The 26,503-nt window shown below is 44.5% G+C and overlaps 1 protein-coding gene across 2 annotated transcripts in view; it reads right to left on the minus strand.

The window, feature by feature from the left end:
* The window catches only part of SIK3 (SIK family kinase 3), a gene marked incomplete at its 5' end in the record, with an annotated part of 279,640 nt that overhangs the window by 118,108 nt on the left and 135,029 nt on the right, over nt 1–26,503 (minus strand). For both annotated transcript variants that reach the window (XM_079788490.1, XM_079788489.1), the window contains 2 exons: nt 16,550–16,613; nt 24,193–24,309. In XM_079788490.1, the coding sequence (XP_079644616.1) occupies nt 16,550–16,613; nt 24,193–24,309 (181 nt within the window). The remainder of the gene's footprint in view (nt 1–16,549; nt 16,614–24,192; nt 24,310–26,503) is intronic.

Genomic DNA, 26,503 nt, shown 5'->3' on the forward strand with positions numbered 1-26,503 from the left:
AAACTTAATTATGTCAAAACAACACAGTTTTTAACCCTAGTATTCTCTATCTCAGTAAATGACACTACCACTCACACCAATAACAGGGTCAGAGATCTAAAAATCATCTTGATACCCTCTTATTCATTTTCTCCTTTAACTAGTACTGTAACTTTCAAAAAGTTTAGCAAACCACTGATATGCTTAATTATCTAAAATTTTAGGAAAATTGGCCAATTCTTTTCCATAAACAATGATGAAATAAAAAGCCTTGAGAGGAGAAGCTGGAGTCTTCATTATATAAGAAGAGAAAATGCAAATTTCTAACTATTAGTTCTGTAATCAAGCCATTGTCTGTGCTTCCATCTCACAGAAGCATTGTCTATGCTTCCATCTTCCAAGAACATCTGTCTCACCCTCTCTTTCATTTTGTTGTTGTTGTTGTTAATCCTCACTCGAGGATATTTTCCATTGATTTTTAGAGAGTGGAAGGGAGAGAGGGAGAGACTGAGAGAAACATCGATTGGTTGCCTCCTGAACACACCCTAACCAGGGTCAGAGATCGAGCCTGCAACCGATATGTGCCCTTGACCAGAATTGAACCCAGGACCCTTCAGTCCACAGGTAGATGCTCTATCAACTGAGCCAAACTGGCTAGGGCTCACCATCTCCTTCAGTGGGGGTTATTAATAGGAGGGTAAAAATACTTCAGTTTAAGATTGTTTCACTGCTATGTCCATGACCTAAATTTCCAAAACAGAACTTGGCTCATATTTATATCAAAAGTCCTCCCAGAAACACTGAATTGAAGTCCTTTTATATGGAAGAACAGAATAGTGAACAGGAAAGAATATGTGCTCTGGAGCTGGATAGTCCTTGGGTTAAATCTCAGCTCCATCACTGATTAATTACACAACCTTAGGCAGATTATTTAGCCTCCTTGAACCTCAGTTTCTTTGTCTGTAAAATGATGAGGAAAATATCTACAATACAAGATTACTGTGAAGTTAAAATGAAATAGATGAAGGCACCACCTTATTTCAATATCTCATTATTCTCTTGGGCTGGAGAACACACAACACAATATACAGCTGATGTCTTACAGAGCTGTATACCTGAAACCTAGATAATTTTATTAACCAATGTCACTCCAATAAGCTCAATAAAATTTTAAAAAGAGTCTGAAAGAAAAACAATAAACCTCATCATTCTCAAATTTTACTACACAGTTTCCTAACTGGTCTTGGTATGTTCTATAACAATTCTTCCTCATACAGCAATCCTATCTTATAAAGAGGGAATATGCTAATTGACCCTCACGCCATCACAAAAATAGAGGCACCCACAGCCAATAAGGAGGGAATATGCTAATTGACTGTCACGCCCTCAAAGATGGCAGTGCCCAGAGCCACAAGATGATGGCACCCAGTCCCCTCAGCCCCACAGGGGGGGCAGGTGTGCGGCAAGGCCAGGCCTGGCCCAGGCAGGCCCGGCCGCTCCTCGCGCGTGCCTCCGAAGTCCCCCAGTCCCCTCAGCCTACCAGCCGCCCAGGGCCAGCCCAAGGTGCAGGCAAGCCTCAGATGGCAGCTGCCCAGCTGCCCAGGGCCACCCGAGGCTCAGGTAACCAGGGCCGGCCGAGGCTTGCGCTGCCAGCAGTGGCAGCAGCAAAGTTGTGATGGGGGCATTGCCTTCCCCTGATCGCTGGGTCACCTCCCGCCCCTAAGGGCTCCCGGACTGTGAAAGGGGACAGGCTGGGCTGAAGGACCCCCCTCCAGTGCATGAATTTTCACGTACCAGGCCTCTAGTGCTTAAGATAAAATCCAATTCTTTTACACAGTTGGTTCACTCATTCATTCAACTAACAGTTATCATCATTTCCCTCAGTAAATATTTGAATCCACAGTATAAACTGGAGAACAAGAAGAGAATTAGGTATACAATGGTGAGTAAAAGCAAACATGGTTCCTAAACTTGCTGAGTTTGTTGTCTGGTGGCAGAGAGAACCCATTAAATAATCCTATATAATCAAGAGCTAATATGCAAATGGTCATCACGCCCTCACACCTTAACGGCTCAGACACTCAACACTGGGTGAGAGGAATGGGGACCAGCCAGGCACAAATGAGCTAGTGAGAGAGGAATGGGGACCAGCCAGCATGCGGCCTGGGGAGGGACAAGCCACCCACCCCACAGTCCCGGGTGCCAGCAGCTGCACCTGTGCCTGCGGCCCGGGAGAGGAACAAGCCGCACGCCCCGCGGTCCTGGGCGCCAGCAGCTGTGCCTGCAGCCCAGGAGAGGAACAAGCCACCTGCCCCACAGTCCCGGGAGCCAGAAGCTGGGGCTGCTGCCCAGGAGAGGGACAAGCCACCCACCCCACGGTCCCAAGTGCCAGTGGCTGGGGCTGGGGCCCGGGAGAGGGACAAGCCGCCTGTCCCGCAGTTCCAGGCGCCTGCGGCTCAGGGGCAAAGCCTCCTGTATATGGTCCCCTGCGGCTACAGCTGGCCTGGTTCCTCGGTGCCTGCAGCCAGCCAGAGGGAGGGAAGACCGGGTCTCAGGTGCCTGCGATTGGCCGGAGGAGGGAATCCTGGGTCCCAGGTGCAGGGCGAGGCAGAGGCAGTTAGGGGCAAGCAGGCCAGAAGGGGAGCAGTTAGGGGCGATCAGGCAGGCAGGCAGAGGTGGTTAGGGGTGATCAGGCAGGCAGGCAGAGGGGTTGGGGCGATCAGGCAGGCAGGCAGGTGAGTGGTTAGGAGCCAATGGTCCCAGATTGCGAGAGGCAGTCGGATATCCCCCAAGGGGTCCCGGATTGAAGAGGGTGCAGGCTGGGCTGAGGGCCTCCCCCGTTCACAAATTTCACGCACCAGGCCTCTAGTCCTATATAATAAAAGCCTAATATGCTAAGTGTCTGACCATTCGACCAGTTGCTCTGACGCACACTGACCACCGGGGGCAGATGCTCCAACCGGTAGATTAGCTTGTTCCTGGGGTCCAGCTGATCAGAACTGGGCAAGACGGACTGGATACACACCCTGGAGCCCTCCCACAGTCCCTCCCTGGCCCCAATCGTGCACCGGTGGGGTCCCTTGGCCTGGCCTGCACCCTCTCACCATCTGGGACTCCTCAGGGGACGTCGGAGAGCTGGTTTTGGCCCAATCCCTGCAGGCCAGGCTGAGGGACTGAACCAGTGCACAAATCTGTGCACCAGGCCTCTAGTTACAAAAATAAATGTAAAACCACAATGATGTAAGTACTATTAAGAAAGGATATAGTGCAATGAGAGGATGTGATAGGGGATTTGGCAAAGTCAGAAAACTCACACAAAGCTCTTCACTACTGAGCCTTTCCTATCTTAGCCTCATTTCTGGCCATTTTCTCACATACAGCCTATATTTAAACCATATTAAACAAACAACTCAAGAAAATGAAATACACCATACTCTCTCTCATCTTCCAATCTTGTAAAAATGCCACAACATTTCAGAAATACTGTGCTGCCCCTACTTAATTCCAGCAAATATTCCATGATCGTAGTTATTTGCATTACTTCCTTAAATCCTTCACCACACTGCCAATTCCTCCCCCTGGTAACTTATTTTCCCCTTGTAAATGATACTGAGATTATGCCAGAATCCTGTCCTCATCTGATTAGTTTCTTAGGGCTGCCCAAACAAATGGCCACAAAATAGGTAGCTAAAAACAAGTATAATTTACTTACTCACAGTCTGAAAGCAAGAACTCAAGAATCAAAGCATAGGCAGGGCCCCGCTCTATCTGGAGATCTAAGGGAGAATCTTGTTTATGCCTCTTCCAGCTTCTGGTGTCTGTCAGTTTTCCTCGACTTGTAGCTGCACCACTCTAATACTTTGTTTTTTCCAACACTGTCTTGTTTGTACCCAGACCTTGGCATGTCAGGAAAATATTCTAATCAACTGAGCTACCCAGCCAGTGTTCAGCTGACACTATTATGGGAGCTCTCTTGTAGGTAACTAACTGCTTTTTTATTGCTGCTTTTAAGAGTTTATCTTTGTCTTTACCTCTTGGCATTTTAATTACGATGTCTTGGTGCAGGCCTCTTTGCGTTCATCTTGTTGGGGACTCTCTGTGCTTCCTGGACTTGTAAGTCTATTTCCTTCACCAGGTTAGGGAAGACTTCTATTATTTTCTCAAAGAGCTTTTCAATTTCTAACTCTCTTTTCTGCGTCAGGCACCCCCATGATGAAAATGTTGGTAGGTTTGAAAGTTGTCCCAGAGGCTCCTTACGTTATCCTCATTTAAAAAAAAAAAAATTCTTAATTGATGTTCTAATTGGATACTTTTTGCTTCCTTATATTCCAAATCGCTGATTTGATTCTTGGCTTCCTCTACTCCCCTGTAAATTATTCTTCATGTCAGTTAGTGTATCCTTCATTTCAACTGGTCCTTTTGTATACTGTTCTCACTAAGTTCCATGAGCATCTTTATAAACAGTGTTTTGAACTCTGCATCTGGTAAAAGATTGCTTATCTCCTTTATTTATTTATTTTTTTCTGGCATTAGATCTGTTCTTTCAATTGGGACATGTTTCTTTGTTTTTATTCTGGCAGTTTCTCTGTGTTTGTTTCTATGTATTAGGTTGAAGTGCTATGTCTCTCAGGCAAGGGCCCTTTAAGAGGAACTGCCTGGAGAACCAGCTGTCTCCATCTCATTCAGCTACAATCCTTGCTGGTCTTTACAGCAAGAAGTTATGGGGGCTTCTCTTCCTGGCACTGGAACATCAGGACGGGGAACCTGATATGGGGGTGGAACCCCTCACTCTTCAAGCGAGAACTCTGCAGGCAAGATATACCTCCAAATTTTTATCTGCCACAGTGGGTGTGGGACCAGCATGTTCCACATCTCTGACCCCAACCAGCCTCAATGTGGCTTCTTCTTTAATTCCTTAGTTGTAGGACTTCCATTCATCCAGATTTCAGGCAGTTCAGATAAATGATTGTTCTGTAGACTAGTTGTTATTTTTTTAAATATGTTTTTATTGATTTCAGAGAAGGAGATAGAAACATCAATGATGAGAGATAATCATCAATCAGCTGCCTCCTGCATGCCTCACACTGGGGATCAAGCCCACAACCCAGGCATGTGCCCTGACCAGGAATCAAACCACGACCCACATTCATGGGTTCATGCTCAACCACTGAGCCACACCAGCTAGGTTGTAGTTTTAATGTGACTGTGGAAGGTGAGTACTACACTTACTTATGCCGCTATCTTGACCAGAAGTCTGCATTTCAAATTCTTTTTTTTTTTAAATCCTCACCTGAGGATATTTTTCCATTGATTTTTAGAGAAAGTGGAAAAGAGAGGGAAAGACAGAGAGAAACATCAATGTGAGAGAAACATATTGATTGGTTGCCTCCTGCCTTGACCAGGGCCCTGGCCGGGGAGGAGCCTGCAACCAAGATATGTGCCCTTGAACGGAATGGAACCAGGAACCTTAGGCCCACAGGCCAATGTTCTAATCATAACCCACATTCATGGGTTGACATAGGATTTTGGTTAACAGGTTTTATTTGGGGGGGGGTGGGGGGAACTTGGAGCTCTTTACAAGTTTATCCTATTGCCTTCTGGCCTTTGTTGTTTCTGCTGAAAAATATGCTATTAATCTTAATGGGTGACATATCTTTTAAGTGACACATCATTTTTCTCTTGATGCTTTCAATACTTTCTCCTTGTTTCTTACTTTCACTATTCATACTATGATGTTTCTGTTTGTGGATCTCTTGGCGGTTAAACCTACTTGGATTTTGTGGAGCTTCCTAGGCATGTAGGTTATTGTTTATCAATAAATCTGTGAAGTTTTTCTGCTACCTCTGTCTCTCTCTCATTTATCTGAGGCTCTGTTCATTGTTCTTTTTTTTTCTCTTTGATCTCCAATTTGAATAATGTCTATCAATCTTCCTACAAATTCACTTCTTTTGCTTCTTTCAGTTCAAATCTATAGTTAAGCCTCTTTAATGAATATTTTTATTACTTTATTTTTCAATTCTAATTTTCATTTTGGAGATTCCAAGATGGCAGCAGATTAAATGAAAGGTACACTGACATTCTTCCAGGACCAAATTGGAATTACAACTAAAATATAGAAAAATCATCCTGAATAACCAACTTAAGACCAGCTGGAAAGAACCCTTATAAGCAAGGACATAAAGAGGAGCACACATCGAGAAGGGTAGGAAGTGCAGAGGTGCAAGAGAGCTAGCCAGGCTCCCACCAGCAGCAGCCGAAGTTCCAGAGAGATATCTCAGCTGGAGAGGGTTCGCCCTGAGAAGGCTGGGGTCTAAATCCCAACCTGGGCTACCCAGACCAGAGCACCAGTACTGGGAAAGGTGCTCACATAACATCTGGCTGTGAAAAGCAGCAGGGTTTCTGTCCACCAGGACAGATGGCTGGAAATACAGGCACCCTTTTAAAAGGCCAATGCACAAAATTTCATGTGCAGCCATTCACCTTGAGCAGAGGGCAGACAGGGTGGACTAGAGCTGTGTGAGGAGAATTGGGGGATTGGTGGCTCTGGGGGTAGAGCTCAGAGGACAGCAGCCTGGATCCCTGTGCTAAGTTATTTCCCCATACTGCAGAGGACATCTTTCCCATCCAGGCAGCTTTAGCTGGGGGGGGGGGGGGGGGGGGGAGGTGCGCGCAAATGTCCCACCCATTGGAAAACCTCTGGCACCACCCTGTGGAGTTTATTCCCTGCTGTCGTCTACAGCCTGCAGCTCAAGAGATTGAGAATAACAATCAGCCTGCTGGCAAAGTCTTTGCCTGATCTGCTTCTGGACTGGAAGCTAGGAAAAGCAGACCTTGATCCTTTCCAAAGGCACCCAGACCCAGCAGAGGGAGTCACAAGGTGTGGAGCACTGATAGCTCCAAACAGGGTACTCAGGGCCAGTCACAGTGTCTGACATTGGCCTGCACCAGAGACCCTCCAAAAGACTGAGAGTTGTACACTGAAAAAAGAGATAGAGGAAGACATAAACAGATGGAAGAACATACCATGTTCATGGGTTGGTAGAATCAACATCATCAAAATGTCCATACTACCCAAAGCAATCTATAAATTCAATGCACTTCCCATTAAAATACGAACGGCATATTTCACAGACATAGAACGAACTTTCCAAAAATTCATCTGGAATAAAAAAAGACCCCGAATAGCTACAGCAATCCTGAGAAAGAAGAACAAAGTAGGAGGGATCTCAATACCAGATATCAAGCTATATTACAAAGCCACTGTTCTCAAAACTGCCTGGTATTGGCACAAGAACAGACATATAGACCAATGGAATAGAATAGAGAACCCAGAAATTGATCCAAATCGCTATGCTCAATTAATATTTGACAAAGGAGGCATGAACATACAATGGAGTCAAGACAGTCTCTTCAATAAATGGTGTTGGGAAAATTGGACAGATACATGCAAAAAAATGAAACTAGACCACCAACTTACACCAGACACAAAAATAAACTCAAAATGGATCGAGGACTTAAACATAGGACAGGAAACCATAAAAATACTAGAGGAATCTATAGACAGAAAAATCTCTTACATATGTCAAAAGAACTTCTTCACTGATACTGTTCCTAGGGCAATGGAAGCTAAAGAGAAAATAAACAAATGGGACTACATCAAAATAAAAAGCTTTTGTTCAGCAAAGGAAACCATCAATAAAACAACAAGAAAGCCCATTGCATGGGAGAATATATTTGCCAATGATATCAACGATAAGGGTTTAATCTCCAACATTTACAGGGAACTCATGCAGCTTAACAAAAACAAGATAAACAACCCAATCAAAAAATGGGCAACTGATCTAAACACTTTTTGAAAGAAGACAGAAGGAAGGCCAAGAGACATATGAAAACCTGCTCAAAGTCACTAATCATCAGAGAGATGCAAATCAAAACAACAATGAGGTACCATCTCACACCTGTCAGAATGGCTATTATCAACAAGTCAACAAATGACAAGTGCTGGAGAGGATGCGGAGAGGATGTGCACTGCTAGTGGGAATGCAGACTGGTGCAGCCACTGTGGAGAACAGTATGGAGTTTCCTTAAAAAACTAAAAATGGAACTCCCATTTGACCCAGTGATCCCACTTCTAGGAATATATCCCAAGAAACTAGAAACATCAATCAGAAAGGATATATGCACTCCTATGTTCATAGCAGCACAATTCACCATAGCTAAGATTTGGAAACAGCCTAAGTGCCCATCAGCAGATGAGTGGATTAAAAAACTGTGGTACATCTACACAATGGAATACTACGCTGCAGTAAAAAAGAAGGAGCTCTTAACCATTTGCAACAACATGGATGGAGATGGAGAACATTATGCTTAGTGAAATAGGCCAGGCAGAGAAAGATAAATATCACATGATCTCACTCATTTGTGGAATATAGGGAACAACATAAACTGATAGAAAAAAAATATATAGATCCAGAGACAGAGAAACATCAATCAGAACGTCAAACCTCAGGGAAGAAATTGTGAGGTAACCAGAAACCCAAGAATGCCTGAGAACACCTTTCTAACCACGCTAGCAATCATCAGATGTACGGTAATATTACCTGGGGAAAATGGGGAAGTATTTTGGACTTATGCTCCTGACCCTTCATGGGTAAGACCCCTTACGTGGGCTGATCCCCTGACTAATGTAATACCAAACACCTTGGTCATCCAGGAGGATCATGGGTGCGACAAGAAAGTATAATTACACAGGGGTCTCCACCCAGCTTCCCTTTTGTATGATACAAAATCAAAACACTGCCCCTTTGTGTGTAAAATTAAAGAGAGGTTTCTGGCTTGTGTGGACACCAAAGAAAGGGTGTCACTACTATCACTACTTGCACCCTGGAGAGGTGCAGAAAATGTAACTAAGACCTTGTCAATACAAAAAGAAATGGACAACCAGTTTGAAAGGGAATTGCCATGGCCTAGAGCAAAGAATATCCTTACATGATATTATTCTACAATGTCATTAAATTTCTTCCCAGATTTGGATTACCCCCATTACTTATAATAGTACCTCGCACCCTTGGGGATCAATAAAAAAATCATCTTTTTGGTGCTTGGAGACAAAGGTAACACATCTCTTGATGTTTTAGAATTACAACAGCATAATACACAATTATCCCAAGCAAACTTACAAACTAATTCTTTGAATGTCTGGCAGCAATTTAAAAAGGACATGTAAGGATTTAATCCCTTCCATTGTGTAGAGGGCCTCCTGGGAAGGCACCTGAGCATTCCATATTGGTCCCTCTTGCCCTTTTGGCCAAGAGGGACCCTCTTCTCACAATCCAATTGCTCACAGCTGTTGCCTGAGCTTTCTGTTCATGTCAAGGTTGAAGCCTCGTGATGACTGGTACCATGGATCTGTCTCTCGCCCAGTGGGGCAAGCTGGGCCCTCCCTGGAGAAGAAACCCGGGTTCCCCAAGATACGTGATCAGTGCTGGGGCCCCGCCAGCAGGCAAGGGGATCCTAAGGCAGGTGCTGGGCGTGGAGGCCACGGGGGCATAGGGTACCAAGGAGACAGAACTGAACCTCACATCACCCTGCTTGGCCCCGAAGGATGTCCGGTTAGCCAGAGACAGGTAAGATTCCTCAGGAAGGAACAACCTAAGACAGGCACAGTTGCAGAGGGGCCATCAGGAGAGAACTTGGGGGTCAACAGAGGTGGGACACAGACCCTCACCCCTCTAACTTTGCAGGGGCCTGAACCCTCACCCCTTCTGAAGGAAGTCTCCTGCCCCCATGGCTGCTTAACTTCCCATGCCCAGCTCAAATCGGGACCCGGGTAACAGACAGAGACTTGGCCGACAGCAGCTGCCTCTCACTGCAACAAGAATTGTTTGAGTTGTCTTGAACCCATGGGGTGGGGATGTGGGTTTTTGATATCTAAATCCAGCCTACCACCAGGAGTGCTCAGGGCCTGCTCAAGAAGGCAAATAATCCTTTACACTAATATTTACAGGGTAAAATAAGATTGTTGTTAGAGTAATAAATTTGACAGTATAATAGTAGTCAAGTTTTCAGGCTAATTTAAATTGGCTAATTGAAACAAGCGAATATTCTAGAAAAATTAATAGTACTGGACAAAAAGCAGTTTCTAAAGTGTTAACTAAAATTTTTATTGGTAATTCATCTCATGATAAAATTGAGTAACATGTAATGAACCTAAAGCAGTTACATTATAGTGCAAAAAATTAAAATTTAAAAGCTATCGAGACTACATTATAAAATTTTCAAAAGCCTCCTAATATTTAAATAAAAAAGGGGGGATAGTAGAAGAATATCATGTAAGGAAAAATATCCTGTAAGTAAATTACATCTAGAAAATTTGTACTTTAGAAAATTAATTGTAATGCTAACAGCAAGACACCCATGAAAAACACACATGGTGTCAAAACAAGCCAGAGGAAAATCATTTGGGCAAAAAATGAAAAAGGATCCCAAGTCTAATTTATAGAAAATATTCCTTTATTAACTTTTGGCCGAGAATATGTTTGTATATTTTCAGAAAACAACTCCGAGACCATGTGGATTCCGGCAACAAGAGGAATCGACAGGACTACTCCAGCCATGAAGACAGAAGAGAAGCAGTCCAGAGATGGAAGATGCTGACATCGCCTTGCCATACTAGCAGTCAGCAGCTGTGCATCACTGCAGGTTGCCAAGGACCAAACCAGAGAGGGTCGGACCTGCATTACCACCATTTGTTCACCATCCAGAACTGAAATATCATTGCTGACATGTGCACATAAGGAACTGTTTGACATTGAAATTGGGTCTCAAAAGAACTGTTGGCCCAGAAAGAAACTCACTACAGACTGATTCATTTGCCTTTCAGCATAACCATTATTGCTTGTCTCATTTTTGGTTCTTATAAGTGTATTTCTAGCAGCACATGATCTCACTCATCTAGGGGAAATGATGAACAACATAGACTGATGAACAAGAACAGACCCAGAAACAAGGAGGCATGGATCAGACTGTCGGGCCTCAGAGGGAGGGTAGGGGAGGGTGGGGATAAAGGGGAGAGATCAACCAAAGGACTTGTGTGCATGCATATGAGCCTAACCAGTAGTTAAGGACAACAGGGGGGTGGGGGCATGCGTGGGGAGGGGTGTGGGATGGGAATGGAGGGATGAGGACAAATATGTGATACCTTAATCAATAAAGAAATTTTGTTTTAATGAAAAAAAAAAAAAGACTGGGAGTTGTAGTAGGTCTACATAATACATAGAAACAAACCCAAACAGGCAGCCAAAATGGGGAGGCAAAGAAACAAATCCCAAATGAAAAAATAAGAGAATTCTCCAGAAGAAGAGCTAAATGAAATGGAGCTAAGCAATTTACCAGCTATAGAGTTCAGAGTAATGATTATAAGGATGTTCAACACTATGAATAAAGATATAAAAGCTATGAAATACCAGTCAGAAATGAAGAAATATAGCAGAGATAAAAAATACACTGAAAAGGCCCTAACCGGTTTGGCTCAGTGGATAGAGCGTCGGCCTGCAGACTGAAAGGTCCCAGGTTCGATTCCGGTCAAGGGCATGTACCTTGGTTGTGGGCACATCCCCAGTAGGGGATGTGCAGGAGGCAGCTGATCGATGTTTCTCTCTCATTGATGTTTCTAACTCTCTATCCCTCTCCCTTCCTCTCTGTAAAAAATTAATAAAATATATTTTTTTAAAATACACTGAAAAGAATATAAAGCAGATTAGAGAAAGGCAAGGATCAGATCAGCATATGAGAAGACAGGGTAGAAAAAAAAATTTTTAAATCAGAGAACCAAAAAGAAAAAAAAAAAAGAAAAAACAGGACAATTTAAGGGAGTGTGGGGCACCATGAAATGTAACAAACATCCTAGGGGTGCCAGAAGGAAAAGAAAGTGAGCAAGGGATTGAAGAAATAATGGCAGTAAACTTCCCTAACCTGGTTAAAGAAAAAGGCACACAAGTTCAGAAAGCAAAAAGAACCCAAAGAGGCCCACGCCAAGACACATCATAATTAAAATGCCATAAATTACAGACAAAGAGAGAATTTTAAAAGCAGCAAGAGAAAAGCAATTACCTACAAAGGACCTCCCATAAGGCTGTCAGCTGATTTTTCATCTGAAATGCTACTGGCAAGAAGGGAATGGCATGAAGTACTCAAGTTAATGAAAAGCAAGGATCTGAAACCAAAACTACTCTATCCAGCAAGACTATCATTCAAAATAGATGGTGAGCTCGGCAGGTGAGGCTCAGTGGTTGAGCAATGACCTATGAAGTCACGGTTCGACTCCTGGTCGGGGCACATGCCCAGTTTGCGGGCCAGGCCCTGGTGGGGGCGTGCAGGAGACAGCTGACCAGTGATTCTCTCTCATCACTGATGTTTCTATCTCTCTCTTCCTCTCCTTTCCTGTCTGAAATCAACTTAAAAATATGTATTTGAAAAATAGATGGTAAAATAAAAAGCTTCCCAGACAAAAAAAGGCTAAAGGAGTTTATTACCACAAACTAGCATTGCAAGAAATGTTAATATGACTGCTGTAATAAGAAGAAATAGAGAAACATAGGCATAAAGAATAAAAATGACAAATAATCCCTATCAATAATAACATTAAATGTAAATGATTAAATGTCTAATCAAAAGACACAGGGTAGCTGAATGGGTCGTTTCCACTTGGTTTTTTAAAAATAATTTCTATCTCTTCATTAATATTCTCTATTTTATATGACAGTCATCATAACATTATTTACTACTTTAATTGTGAGATTCTTTGTTTCTGTGAACATGTCAGAATGGCTACTTTAAAGTCTTTCTCTGATAAATCTGACATCTGGTCTCTCTTAAAGGCAGTTTCTGTGACATGCCTTTTGTCTAGTACATGAGTCACACTTTCATGTTTGTGTGCATGCCTGGTAGTTTTTCTTGTTATTTCAGACTAGAGGCTCAGTGCACAAAATTCGTGTACTGGGGGGTTGTCCCTCAGCCCAGCCTGCACCCTCTCCAATCTGGGACCCCTCGGACATCCCTCTCACAATCTGGGACTGCTGGTTCCTAACCGCTCGCCTGCCTGCCATCCTGATCACCACCTAACCACTCCCCTGCCAGCCTGATCGACGCCTAACTGCTCCCCTGCCAGTCCCATTGCCCCCAACTGCTTTCTCCTGCTGGCCCAGTCACCCCCAACTTCCCTCCCCTGCAGGCCTGGTCGCCCCCAACTGTCCTCCCCTGCAGACCTGGTCTCCCCCAACTGCCCTCCCCTGCAGGCTTGGTTGCCTCCAACTGCCCTCCCCTGCAGGCCTGGGTCTCCCCCAACTGCCCTCCCCTGCTGGCCATCTTGTGGTGGCCATCTTGTGTCCACATGGGGGTGGCCATCTTTGACCACATGGGGGCAGCCATCTTGTGTGCTGGAGTGATGGTCAATTTGCATATTACCTCTTTATTATATAGGATAATACATTGTAGCACCTCTGGGTACTGGCACACCTCTAACCTTCTGGACATGTTATTGCTATAGCTTGTTTGTTTAGTGACTGGTTGAGTGTTTTAGTGAAGTTTATTCCCACATACATAGTGTTCATCTTACGATGCTGTCCCTCAGGAAGGCATAGCTTTGGTATATCCAGCTACCCTCAGAGCACTGGATCACCATGATTTGGATAGGGCTCTCTTCCTGTCTTTCCTTGACTACACCCAACTGTTAAACGTCAATAATTGCTGGCTGGGTGCTCTATTGTTTTCAACAAGGCCCTGGAATGTAAACTGTTCTACAAACAATCCACTCAAATGTAGGTGCCTTTGAAGCAATTGTTTCTGAAATCAGTGTTTGATTTGTGTTCTGACATCAGTAAAGCTCTAAGCTTCTCTGATTCTTTCCTGCAAACTAGCTGGCCTACAGTGTAGCCTGCCTCTTGAAAATGCTCTGAAATGCCTTTTACCACAATCTCCAATCTTCTTGTGAGGGTCTTCAAGCTTGAGCTTCATTCTTTGTAACAAATAAAATCACTTCCTTGAAGAAATTAGGAGCTGTTTTACAATGTTTCTCCTTCTGGCAAATTCTGAGCCCAGGCCTGAAGCTAGGTGTGGGGACAGTGGTAAAGTCCTCTCTGAGTGACATTCACTGAATGAGCTCAGAGCTCAATAGAGGAAGAAGGGATGCAGCCTGAGATCTTCTCAGCTTGCCTCTATTAGGATGGAGCCACTGATTTACAACTTGAGACAAGAGTGATCCTGGGCCCCAGTATTCTTAGCACACCATACCCAAACTCCGTAAGTAAGGGCTGAGTGGAAAAAAGGAGTCCCCACACTTCAGTTGCATTTACCCAGGATTTATTAGCAGCAGCAACAGGTAGCTAGCTTGGGGAAGGATGAGAAATGCTGATGTCCTAGTCCTCTGGAAAGAAAGCTGTTAGTCTTAAGTTGGAGGAGTGGGAGTGGGGGATTATATTCTAACTATAGTAGCCTTCAGTGGCATCTCTATCTTGCTGAGTTGATGAAAGGGAAACAGCGAGCAGTACTGATTAAAAACCCCAGACTCTTGTCTTCGCCACGTGGCTCAGAAGGTTGGGGCATTGTCTTGTACCCAAAAGGATGCATATTCAATTACTAGTCAGGGCACGTAAGAGAGGGCAGCCAATCGACGTTTCTCTCTCTTTCTCAGTCTCTCTCTCTCTCTCTCAAAACGAATTTAAAAAGAAAAACAAAAAACATATCCTCAGGTGAACATTAAAATACCCAGACTCTCTCATTGCTTGCCAAATTTTTATGGATGTTCTTGAATAGTTTCTTCATTTGCTGCTCATCCTTATGACCATTTCTAGAGACTTTAAATGGCTGGGTCTTCTTTTTTTTAAGAAATGATTTTCACTGGGGAGCAGGTCAGCAGAGCTCCTCCTATTATCACACTAGAAGTCAACCTCCATTTGTTCTTCATCATGGAGGTGAAGGAAGCAGAGTGCTAGGGCTCTACATATGCCGTCTCATTTCACCTTCACAACTGTGAAGCAGGTATTACAGATCTTACGTTTGTAGAAAATGATACTGAGTCCCAGAATCATTTAGTAATTTGTTTAAAGTAAAACAGCAAAAGGTGGCAATGATCTGATTCAGAAGTGGGTCTAACTACCTCCACAGCTCACGTACTTGAATAAGCCCATCTTCCATCTGTTATACAGATACATTTAAAAATCAGAATTCATGAGACAGTTACATCCCTGTTGCAGTCACAATGTTTTCTTTGGGGAATACATCATCTGAATATTTTACAATAATATTATGAGAAGTACTATTCTGTTTCCTCATGGCTTGAGCTACATTCCCACAAAAAATCTGTGTGACCAGGGGACTGTTACGTTTTCTGTACTTTTAAAATCTGTTTTCCTAAAGAGCAAAGTAGATCTGAATTGTACTGTGTTTGGTTATTTTATTATAAACATTAAGATGACATGGTCTCTTTCTCCCAAGATTAATATTGTGCAAAAGCACATATACAAAGCCAATTAAACATATTATTAAGAAATAATGATGCCTCCTTTAAAAAGGACTCACATTCATTCTGAGATTCTTAGACACAAAATTTTAAGATGTGTGGGGAAAGTTTAACACACAAAAATTCCATACAGTCACAGCTGATCTGTCATTTATAAGATGACTGCACTTTAAAAATGCTTCCATACTCTTAAATATACTTTAAATTAGTAAGTGCTGTCTAATATGGCTGTTTAAAAAAAAAAAAAAAGAAATATCTTACCATCCATATTTAGACCAAAACAAAACCCCAAAAAAACAAACTTGATAAACCTAAATTATTTAAGAAGAGCTTTTCTCTGTAGTTACTTGCCAAAATGAAAATAATTAGGCATAAAAAGATGTCAATCCAGATTTGAATGTTTAGTCTTCAGTTTTATTGGCTCCATTTATTACTGTTACCAAAAAAAATTGGGTCTGTTTTCACCACCTTGAAAAGTCAGATTTCCTGGTAACAAATTCTCCTGCTTAATTCTGTTGTTGTGCTAAGTGTGAGAGGAAGAAAATAGCTACTGAAGACAGAGCCTCCAAAATTACAAGAATCCTGAAGGGAACTGTTGAACAAAGGGTAAGGAGTATAGTTACATGTCCTATTTCTTAAAAGTTTGAAGAATACACTAGGGTGAGATTGCTTGCTCCAAGTGCCTCTTTCTCACACAACAGAGGCCCACACAAGTGGGGGTTCTGTCACTCTTGGTAACCCCATTAGACTGTGGCAATAGGAAAGGTCCTGGGTCACATGCTCAGAGGAATGTTTGTTCTTGGAGATCTTTAATCTCAGCTGTCAACACCTGACTGAAATAAATAAAACATGTTTGCTAAGGAAATGAAGGTGGTGAAGAGACTTAAATAGGTGAATCAAAAATCATTAAAATTACTTAGTTGATCGGAAATGACAGCACTCAGGGTCAGCATCCAGTGACAGCTGCTCAACTGACCAAGGCATGGAGCAGCTATTTTAGGTTTGACACAATGTGCTCAATGGCTGTTTAAAGAATGCAATAAATGTACTTACCAAATATTTCCCCTCCACTAGCATATTCTGTCACCAGATATATCATCCGTTCTGTCTCCATAACCTGATGCAAAGGCAGGAAAGTAACAGACAGTGACACAAATGACAGGCTGACATCACAGCAAGAGAAACTAATGACTCCTCTTTTGTCATTTGAAATATTAATAACCATTACTGCTTAAAGAAAACTAAAACATTGGTGGGAGTGGACAGATATAAATGCTAAGAAGAAAGGGGAAAAATAGGTATTCCTCCAAGTTCTTAAACGTAGAAAATATTTACTGCTTGGGAGACAGTTTTGTTGTTCCGTGAGGCCTCTGTAATCTCTTTTATGCCACAAAACTGAGAAGCAAAGAAGCTTCTGAACCCAAAACTTCAAATGTAACACTGATCACTTGAAGCTCAAAATGTTCCCCCCAAAATCTAACTAAAACAAAATAAAAGCCTTAGGAAAAACAATGGGAATCACTCACAAACGGCACAGAAATCACATATGGCTATTTTTTAAAAATAGAAATGACAACTTTCCTTCCCACTGCCCATTTATCAATAATGTAAGTATCCACCACTTCGAGTAACATAAGCTACTCATTTGTATTTTGTCTTGGTCTCTATTTTGCTTAAATCTATTTATATAAAAAAAATTTTTAAATCCTTACCCGAGGATATGTTTTTATTGATTTTAGAAGAGGGAGAAGAGAGAGAGAAACATCAATCGGTTACCTCCAGAATGCACCCCAACCTGGGATGAAGCCTGCAACCTTTTGGGGGATGGGACTACCTCCAACCACTTGAAACAGCCAGGCTATATATAGCTTTTACATATTTATATATATTTGATATATTGTAACTATTATTACATAAGCATGTAATATAAGTATAATGTAATGAATAATAATTATTGTATATTTTGCTAATATTTGTTACTTTTTAAATTAGTTGTAGTGTATTGTTAGTCTTTTCTCCTTTTTACCTTTTTCACTAAATATTTTTAAAGCAAGATAGGAATATATACTCTTATTATAAACATTTTAAATACCTAGTATATAAACAAAGACCAAAGGCTTTCCTCTTTCCAAAAACCTCACATTTTATTCCCCAGAGGAAACACTGTGAATAGCTTATTCTATTTCATTCTAGAGAAGTGCTGTCCAATAGAAATATAATATGAGCACTACATGATTTAACTTTTCTAGTAACCACATTAAAATGTTTTTTAAAAAGGTGAAATTAATTCTACTAATATATTTTATTTACCCCAATATGTCCAAAATCAATTTTAAAAGTTTTTAAAACTGTAAACTGCTTCAGTTTTTACATTCACGTTAATTTTTTAAAAATTAAAAATTCAGTTCCACATTTGTTCTAGCCACATTTTAATATTCAATAGCCACACAGGCATTCTAGACTTTCACTACACTTCACAGGTAATAATCTTGTTAAATTATTTGCCAGTTACTTTATCTTTGACACCTTTACACATTAATACCATATAATGTATTATGCATTATATTACAACTAGAGGCTCGATACATGAAATTCGTGTAGTGTAGGCCTTCCATCCCCCAGCTGCCGGCACCAGCTTCCCTCTGGCACCTGGGACCCAGGTTTCCCTCTGGCACCGGGGACCTCTCACATTCTGGGACTGCTGGCTCCTAACTGCTCACTTGCCTGCCTGCCTGATAGCCCCTAAATGCCCCCCTGCCAGCCCGGTCGCCCCTAACTTTCCCCCTGACAAGGCTGGTTGACCCTAACTTCCCCCCTAGGCCAGCCTGGTTGCCCTCAACTGCCCCCCCTGCTGGCCTCATCACCCCTCACTCCCCCCTCTGATGGACTGGTCACCCCTCCCTGCCCCCCGTGCTGGCCTGGTCGCCCCTCCCTGCCCCCCTCTGCTGGCCTGGTCATCCCTAACTGCTCCCCCTGCCAGCCTGGTCTCCCCACACAGCCTGCTTGTTCAGTTGTTTGGTCATCCCTCACTAACCCCCTGCTGGCCTGGTCACCACATGCAGCCTGCTGTTCAGTCATTTGGTCATCCCTCACTAACTCCCCTGCTGGCCTAGTTGCCCCATGCAGCCTGCTGTTCAGTCATTTGGTCGTCCCTCACTAACCCCCCTGCCGGCCTGTTCACCCCACGCAGCCTGCTGTTCGGTCGTTACTGTGAGGGCGTCCTGACCAATTTGCATATTACCCTTTTATTAGTATAGATGGATACCAATAAATTCTGGGGTAAGGGAAGAGCCTGGGTGAGCTGTCAGTCAGTGGGGAGTGCAGGAGGACCCGAGGCCTCGAGCAGGGCTGAGGGGACTACCGTGGCAGGTGCGCGGGGCAGCCAGCCCCGCCTCTGCTGTGGGTGCTGCCATCTTGTGATGGCCTGACAGTCAATTTGCATATTACCTCTTTATTATATAGGATTATTATAGACTAGAGGCCCAGTACACGAAATTCGGCCTCAGCCTGGCCTTCACCCTCTTGCAATCTGGGACCATTGCCTCCTAACCACTCGCTTGCCTGCCTCATCACCCCTAACCACTAGCCTGCCTTCCTGATGCCCATAACTGCTCACCTGCCTGATAGCCCCTAACCACTCGCCTGCCTGATCGCCCCTAATCACTCGCCTGCCTGCCTGATTGCACCTAACCACTCATCTACCTGCCTAATCACCCCTAACCACTCATCTACCTGCCTGATCACCCCTAACTGCCTCTGCCTTGGCCCCCGCCGCTGCAGCTTCATCTGAAGGATGTCCAGAATGTTGTTCAGCTGTCTGGTCTAATTAGCGTATTAGGTTTTTATTATTATAGATTATTATAGACTAGAGGCCCAGTGCACGAATTCGTGGGTGGGGTCCGGCTGGCCCAGCCCCAATCAGGGCAGATCAGGGCTGGGCCTGTCAGGAGGAGGAGACGGTGGGAGGTTGACCAGCTGGCCTGCCTGTATCAGGGCCCGGTCAGGGCCCCTGATCAGGGCCAGGCCGGCTGGGGGAAGGGACCACTGGTGATTGGCCAGCAGGCCCTGCCCTCGATTGGGGTTGAGGGACTGACTGGGTTTGGGGGACAGATTGGGCGTGGGGCCGGCCATGGGGAGGGGCTGTGGGCAGTGAGCCAGCCACTCCTGCACTAGAATGGGGTGGTTGGGGGGTGCCAATCAAGGGCCAGAGGCCTGGGTGAGGGGCCATGGGTGGTTGGCCGGTAGCCCTGCCCCTGATCGGGGTGTGGGGGCTGATCTGGGGTGGGGCCGGGCAGGGGGAGGGGCTGCAGGAGGTTGGCTGGCCAGCCCCGCCCCCTATTTGGGTAGGGGGTGTGATCAGGGGTAGGGAAGCCAGGGAGAGGGGCTGCAGGCCTATCGTGGTGGGGCGGGCTGATGGGGGCTCTGCTGGTAGGGGGTGGGGGGAGGGGAGGGGGCATTTGGCTGGCAGGCCCAGCTCTTGATTGGGATGGGAGAGTCCGATCAGGGGCAAGCTGGTAGGGGGGAGGGGCCGTAAGGTTGGCAGCTAGCCCCACCCCCTGATCGGGCCAGTTCGCCGGCCACAGTGGCGGTTGTTAGGTCATTATGGCCGAGAAGTGCTCCATGCACTTCCTGGTGATGGGTCGTTTGGTCATTTTGGTCATGATGCCTCTTGGCCTTTTATTATTATAATAGATTAACTTCTTTTTCAGTGGTTTCATGGTACTCCTTCTATAAGTTCACATTAATTTAATTTCTCAATCTAATAACTGTGTCATTCTTTTTCCTCTTTAATTTTTAAGAACTCTATGTAGCTCTGGCTCAGTTGGTTGGAGTGTCGTCCTGTGCACCAAAAGGTTGCTGGTTTGATTCCCAGTCAGGGCACATACCTAGGTTGTGATCCCTGTTGGGGGCATGTATAGGAGGCAGCCGACCTCTCTCTCTCTCTCTCTCTCTCTCTCTCTCTCATCCCCTTTCCATCTCTCTAAAATCAGGGAAGCATATCCTTGGGTGAGTATTAAAAAAAAATTAAAAAGCTATACACTGGTGATATTAGCCCAATGCTTGCAAGCCTCTGTACGTTAATTTATATAACAAAAAGTAAGTGCTCTAAATATATGCAGGTCTTTAGAAAAATAATCAAAGAAAAAATAAATGTCATATGTATATGTACCCCTTTTACCTTCAGGTCTTTCACTAACTGCAAATGTTCGTTTATTATTCAACTTTTCAAGAGTTCACCTGTATTTGGCTAACTCTATAAACCCGAGGAGACTAAAGCTTTGGCAAATGACCTGAAAACTGCCTTGATACAGTATGAAGACAAGTTGGCAGCCATTCACCTGGCAGCTCAGAATCTTTCATTAACAATATAAGCTACCAGAGAGCAAAATTAAAGCTTAAAAGAGAGCACTGTGCAAAGCCAAGGCTGAAAAGTATGGCAATTCTTACAGGCTAATGAAACATTGGGTAAGAAAGGTAATCTTGCAGAATTTGGTTATAAGGTTAATACCTATAAGTTAACTTCTTGAGAAAGGTCAGCCTGAGAAGCCCTATAATCATTTAAAGATTATTTATTTTTAGAAAGTGAGGTCAAGATCCTTAGCTGGTTTGGCTCAGTAGATAGAGTGTCAGCCTGCAGACTGCAGGGTCCCGGTTCGATTCCAGTCAAGGGCATGTACCTTGGTTGCAGGCTCAATCCCCAGCCCAGGTGGGGTTGGGGGTGGGAGGCAACTGGTCAATGGGTCTCTCTCACATCGATGTTTCTCTGTCTATCTCTCCCCCTCCATCCCACTCTCTCTAAAAAAAGAAATCAATGGGGAAAAAATAGCCTCAGGTGACAATTAATTAAAAAACAAAGTGAGGTCAAGAAGTTTACTCAGCCTATCAGACAGGAAGGAAGCAAAGGTTAGACACCCCTCAGTTTGCCGACACAGGTCTTCAGGCAACACCAGAAACCTTTCACAGGTTGGCTTCTGGGGCACAATGTAGGTGTAATGCAACAAAATTTAGTCTGATAAATTTCAACAAGTGTGCTCTGTGGAGCTAGTTCATTTCATTATGTGAGTACTTGATGCCAGAGAAGAGCCTTAAGCTGTAGCCTTAACCCCACATACCAACATCATGACATGATTTCTTCTGGGCCAGTAAACATTTACTGCAGACCAACAGCAGCAAATGCACCAAGTGGGGGCACGACCTGCAGAACCAGGTGATGGCTGCTCTAGCAGAAAGCACTGAGCAGGATGGCTCTATGCAGAGGCACAGCTGTGGCTGCCAACACAAAGCAACTTGAGAAGCACCCAGAGCCTCACCTCTTCCAAAATACCACTTCCACCAGCCTGCTACAGCAAGATCCTCCTCTCCTATTTGCCTTGAGATTCCAGCAATTACAATCATTTTTTATGATGGCATGGAATACTCATGTTTCTTGGGAAGGCAAGAAAACTAAATTAGAAGTCTCTTCCATTACACAGTCTCGATCCCTTGGTTATCAAAATAATCAAATGCTAGCCCTGGCCAATTTGGCTCAGTGGATAGAATGTTGGCCTGCGGATTGAAGGGCCCCGGGTTCAATTCTGGTCAAGGGCACATGCCCGGGTTACAGGCTCGATCCCCAGTAGGGGGTGTGCAGGAGGCAGCCAATCAATGATTCTCTCTCATCACGAATGTTTCTATCTCTCTCTCCCTCTCTTCCCTTTTTCTCCCTCTCTGAAATCAATAAAAATATTTTTAAAACAGAAAAAGAAAAAGTAAATAATCAAATGCTACCTTGGAAAGGTAAAAACTAAGTCAGGACTCTACTAGACTAGAAAAGAAGTAGTTTCTGACTGATAAAAGAAGCCATGCTTGCCCTAACCAGTTTGGCTCATTGGATAGAGAGTCAGCCTGTGGACTGAAGGGCCCCAGGTTCGATTCTGGTCAAGGACATGTACTTTGGTTGCGGGCACATCCCCAGTAGGGGGTGTGCAGGAGGCAGCTGATCGATGTTTCTCTCTCATCGATGTTTCTAACTCTCTATCCCTCTCCCTTCCTCTCTGTAAAAAAAATCAATAAAATATATATATTTTTTAAAAGCCATACTTAAAAATATCCTTTGCCATCGTAATTCATAACATTATCACAGAAATTAGTATTCAAATAATGTAATAAAAAATAATGCTGCCCTAGCCAGTTTGTCTCAGTGGAAAGAGCATCAGCCTGCAGACTGAAGGGTCCCAGGTTTGATTCTGGTCAAGGGCATGTACCTTGGTGGCAGGTTCCTCCCCAGCCCCAACCGTGGTTGGGGCACGTGCAGGAGGCAACCAATCGATGTTTCTCTCAGATCGATATTTCTATCTTTCCCTCTCTTTTCCACTCTAAAAAATCAATGGAAAATATCCTTGGGTAAGGATTAAATAATCCTATATAATAAAGAGGTAATATGCAAATTGACCATCACTCCAACACAAGATGGCCACCCCCATGTGGTCAAAGATGGCTGCCCCCATGTGGACACAAGATGGCTGCCACAAGATGGCCTACAGGGGAGGGCAGTTGTGGGCGATTAGGCCAGCCAGGAAGGGCAGTTGGGAGGGACCAGGCCTGAAAGGGAGGGCAGTTGGGAGCAATCAGGCCTGCAGGGGAGGGCAGTTAGGAATGACCGGGCCTGTAGGGGAGGGCAGTTGGGGGTGACCAGGCCTGCAGGGGAGGGCAGTTGGGGGTGACCAGGCCTGCAGGGGAGGGCAGTTAGGGGCAATTGGGCCAGCAGGGGAGGGCAGTTAGGGGCGACCAGGATGGCAAGGGAGGGAAATTAGGGGTGACCGGGCCAGCAGGGGATGGCAGTTGGGGGGTGACCAGGCCTGCAGGGGAGGGCAGTGGCGGGGGCAACCAGGCCTGCAGGGGAGAGCAGTTAGGGGTGACCAGGCCATCAAGGGAGAGCAGTTAGGGGTGACCAGGCCAGCAGGGGAGGGCAGTTGGGGGCGACCAGGCCTGCAGGGGAGGGCAGTTAGGGACAACCAGGCTAGCAGGGCAGTTAGGAGCAATTGGGCCAGCAGGGGAGCAGTTAGGCATCAATCAGGCTGGCAGGGGAGTGGTTAGGGGGTGATCAGGCTGGCAGGCAGAAGTGGTTAGGGGCAATCAGGCAATCAGACAGGCGAGCAGTTGGGAGGCCAACAGTCCTGGATTGTGAGAGGGATGTCTGACTTCCCGTTTAGGCCCATTCCCACCGGGATCAGGCCTAAACAGGCAGTCAGATATCCCCCAAGGGGTCCCAGATGGGAGAGGGTGCAGGCTGGGCTGAGGGACACACACACACCCCCGTGCACAAATTTCATTCACCGGGCCTCTAGTAATAATAATAATGTTATATTCATCTCAAACTTTTCATCTCTCAAAACTCTCTGTTCCTTTTGAGTTTCCCATTCTGTTTTAGGATTCTGACCTAAATAAATAAGTTCTCATCATCTTCTGAATAATCTTTTTGTGTAATTTTCACTAAGAATGGCACCCAAGTTTTAAAGAACAAGTTGTCTGGGTGGGATGGCCTTAGTAGTAAATAGCCAGAGGACACCTGAGTACTGAGCAGGGGGAAAACAGTGGGGAAAACAGTAGGATGAACACACTAACACAGAATAAAAAAAGCTACAGATGTTCACCCACCGCCTCTTTTCCTAAGGCTGGTTTTTGTTGCCAAACAATCAGCCACTAGTGTTTCCTACCTGGTAAAGCCTGATGATATGTGGGTGGCAAAGCATCTTCATAATTTGAACTTCCCGGAATATCTTCTTCAAGTTTTCTTCATCTAGCTGGCTCTTGTCTATAATCTTGATAGCAACCTGACAATTGGGGAAGAAAATTTCTGCTGCATCATTAAAAGCAGTTTACTAAGGAAAATTAAATTCACTTTAAATATTATATTGCACAAAACACAATTTGCCACTATTTTGTTTACAAAATGTCAATGGAGAAAATGAATTTACTTTTTGGAAAAAGATAGGAAATTGATTTTTAGCGAGTTTGTCTCAAAGGAACTGACTCAAAAGCTAATGCGTCTTCTGCCATTACTTAAACTGCTTCTACAGTAAAACCCTGTGGCAAAGTACTTCCTTACTCCATAGATGTAGTTACAGTCTGGGCACATTGGGCTTTGGCGCAGAGAATGATACGTAGGGTCTCTAATTAAGACAACGAACTTATACCATAAGCACAGGTGATTTAGTAAGGTTCGACCAGGAATCCCAAAGGGGCATTCCACATCTCCCCAGGAGCCTGCATCACTCCATAATGGTGGCAGTGCAGCAGTAACCATATACTGAAGATTTTCTGTGTACCACACATAATTCTTAGTGCCTTGCAAGTACTAACTCATTTAAACCTCACAACACCCTGTATTATTATTAACCTTGTTTCACAAATATGCAAACTGAGACCCAAAGAGATTACATTTATATGTGTAGATCCAGGATTGAAGCCCAGATGGCTTAGCTTTGGAGTCAAATTCTTAATGATAACGCTATAAAAATCTGAAGATCTTCCTATACTGTATATACTGCTTTAGCACAAAACATCTTTTTATTTTGCTCATTATTCTGAAGATATCCAGCAGCACAAAAAATTTAAAACAATGAAAGATGGACTTTTTTAAAAATCTACTAAATCTACACTTCCTCTTTATTCTTAGTGCAATATTCAAAATGTCTCTTATGTCAGTGTCAATGACTCAATGAATCAATGAATATTAGTTGGATTAAGGGCCAGAACTAGGTAAATTCTAGCCCCTTTCAATTCTTAAAATTCTATGATGCTAAACACTGGGAGAGGTAAAGAAAATTCATACTTATTTACACAAAAACGAGAAACCAGGAAAGCAAACTATCAATACTAAAAATATTTAGCCCAGAGTTAGGGGAAGATGGCGGCATAGGTAAACATCTGGGCTGCTGCCGTCCACAACAATTTTCAAAACTACAACTAAAAGACAGAACGTCTATCACCCAGAACCACGGAAAAGCTGGCTGAGCAGAAGCTCTACAACTAGACCGAAAGAGAGGGGAGCAAGCAGGGCACAAACACTGAAAAACTGAGGTACAGGGGAGCGCGCGCGATACGGGCTGGCAGCGGAACCCAGCTGGTGACGGGCGTTGCTTTCTTCAATCCGAAGAGAGACAAGCTCCCAATCTCTCTGAAATCCAGTTTCTGGGGAGAGACTGGGCTGTCTGCCATCGGGTCAGAGAGTGAGGGTGGCTTGCTAGCAGAGCTGCGTGGAGGTAGAATTGTTGGCTGCGCTGGGGCGCGAGACGCAAGGACGGGGTTGGAGGCGACTCACTGCCAGTCATCGCTGTTTGCCACGCCCTAGCCTAGTGACGCCCTGAGACTCCACCCCGCACAATCTACAAACACACCCAAGCTCCTAGCAGCAGCTTTTGCATATGAATGGCCTTCTCTATTGCAGTTTAAGCTAGTAAACTTGCAACCCGGTGCAGACAGCTCCAAAGCCTCCAAGCTCCAAGCAGGGAGGAGAGGATGGTAGTTCTCGCTGTAGCTCCTGCAGGGTGGCCTCAGACAGTAGCTGAACTGCACCCCATTGGAGACCCAGAAGCCAGTGTACCTAGTGGTCAGTGTGAGACACCAGATTTCAACTCCTCACCTCCATAAGTGACACATTCGGGAGGCGGACTCAGTGAGCACCAAAGCCCCACTGAAACAAGTCCTGTACCATAAGCGTGTCTCCAGCACAGCAGTGCTTCCATTATAGACACAGCGGGTCCTCACAGCCAATTGGCCTGGAGGTTAATTCCTCCCAGTGTACCAACAGCAATCAAGGTTTAACTACACCAAGACTTTGCACTCAGCCCACAAAGGGGTGTACCAAGAGCGACCACCTAGGGAGATTGGGGAAGCTGAGCTACCGGCCCCTATAGCTCACTGACCACACAAAGCCACTCCATCAACACAGGGAGGCAGCCAAAATGTGGACACCGAAGCATGTCACGAATAGGAGAGATGGAGGAAAGTAAACTACTGGGCAAC

This window comes from Cnephaeus nilssonii, assembly GCF_951640355.1.
Source record: "Cnephaeus nilssonii genome assembly, chromosome: 13".
Lineage (NCBI taxonomy): Eukaryota > Metazoa > Chordata > Mammalia > Chiroptera > Vespertilionidae > Cnephaeus > Cnephaeus nilssonii.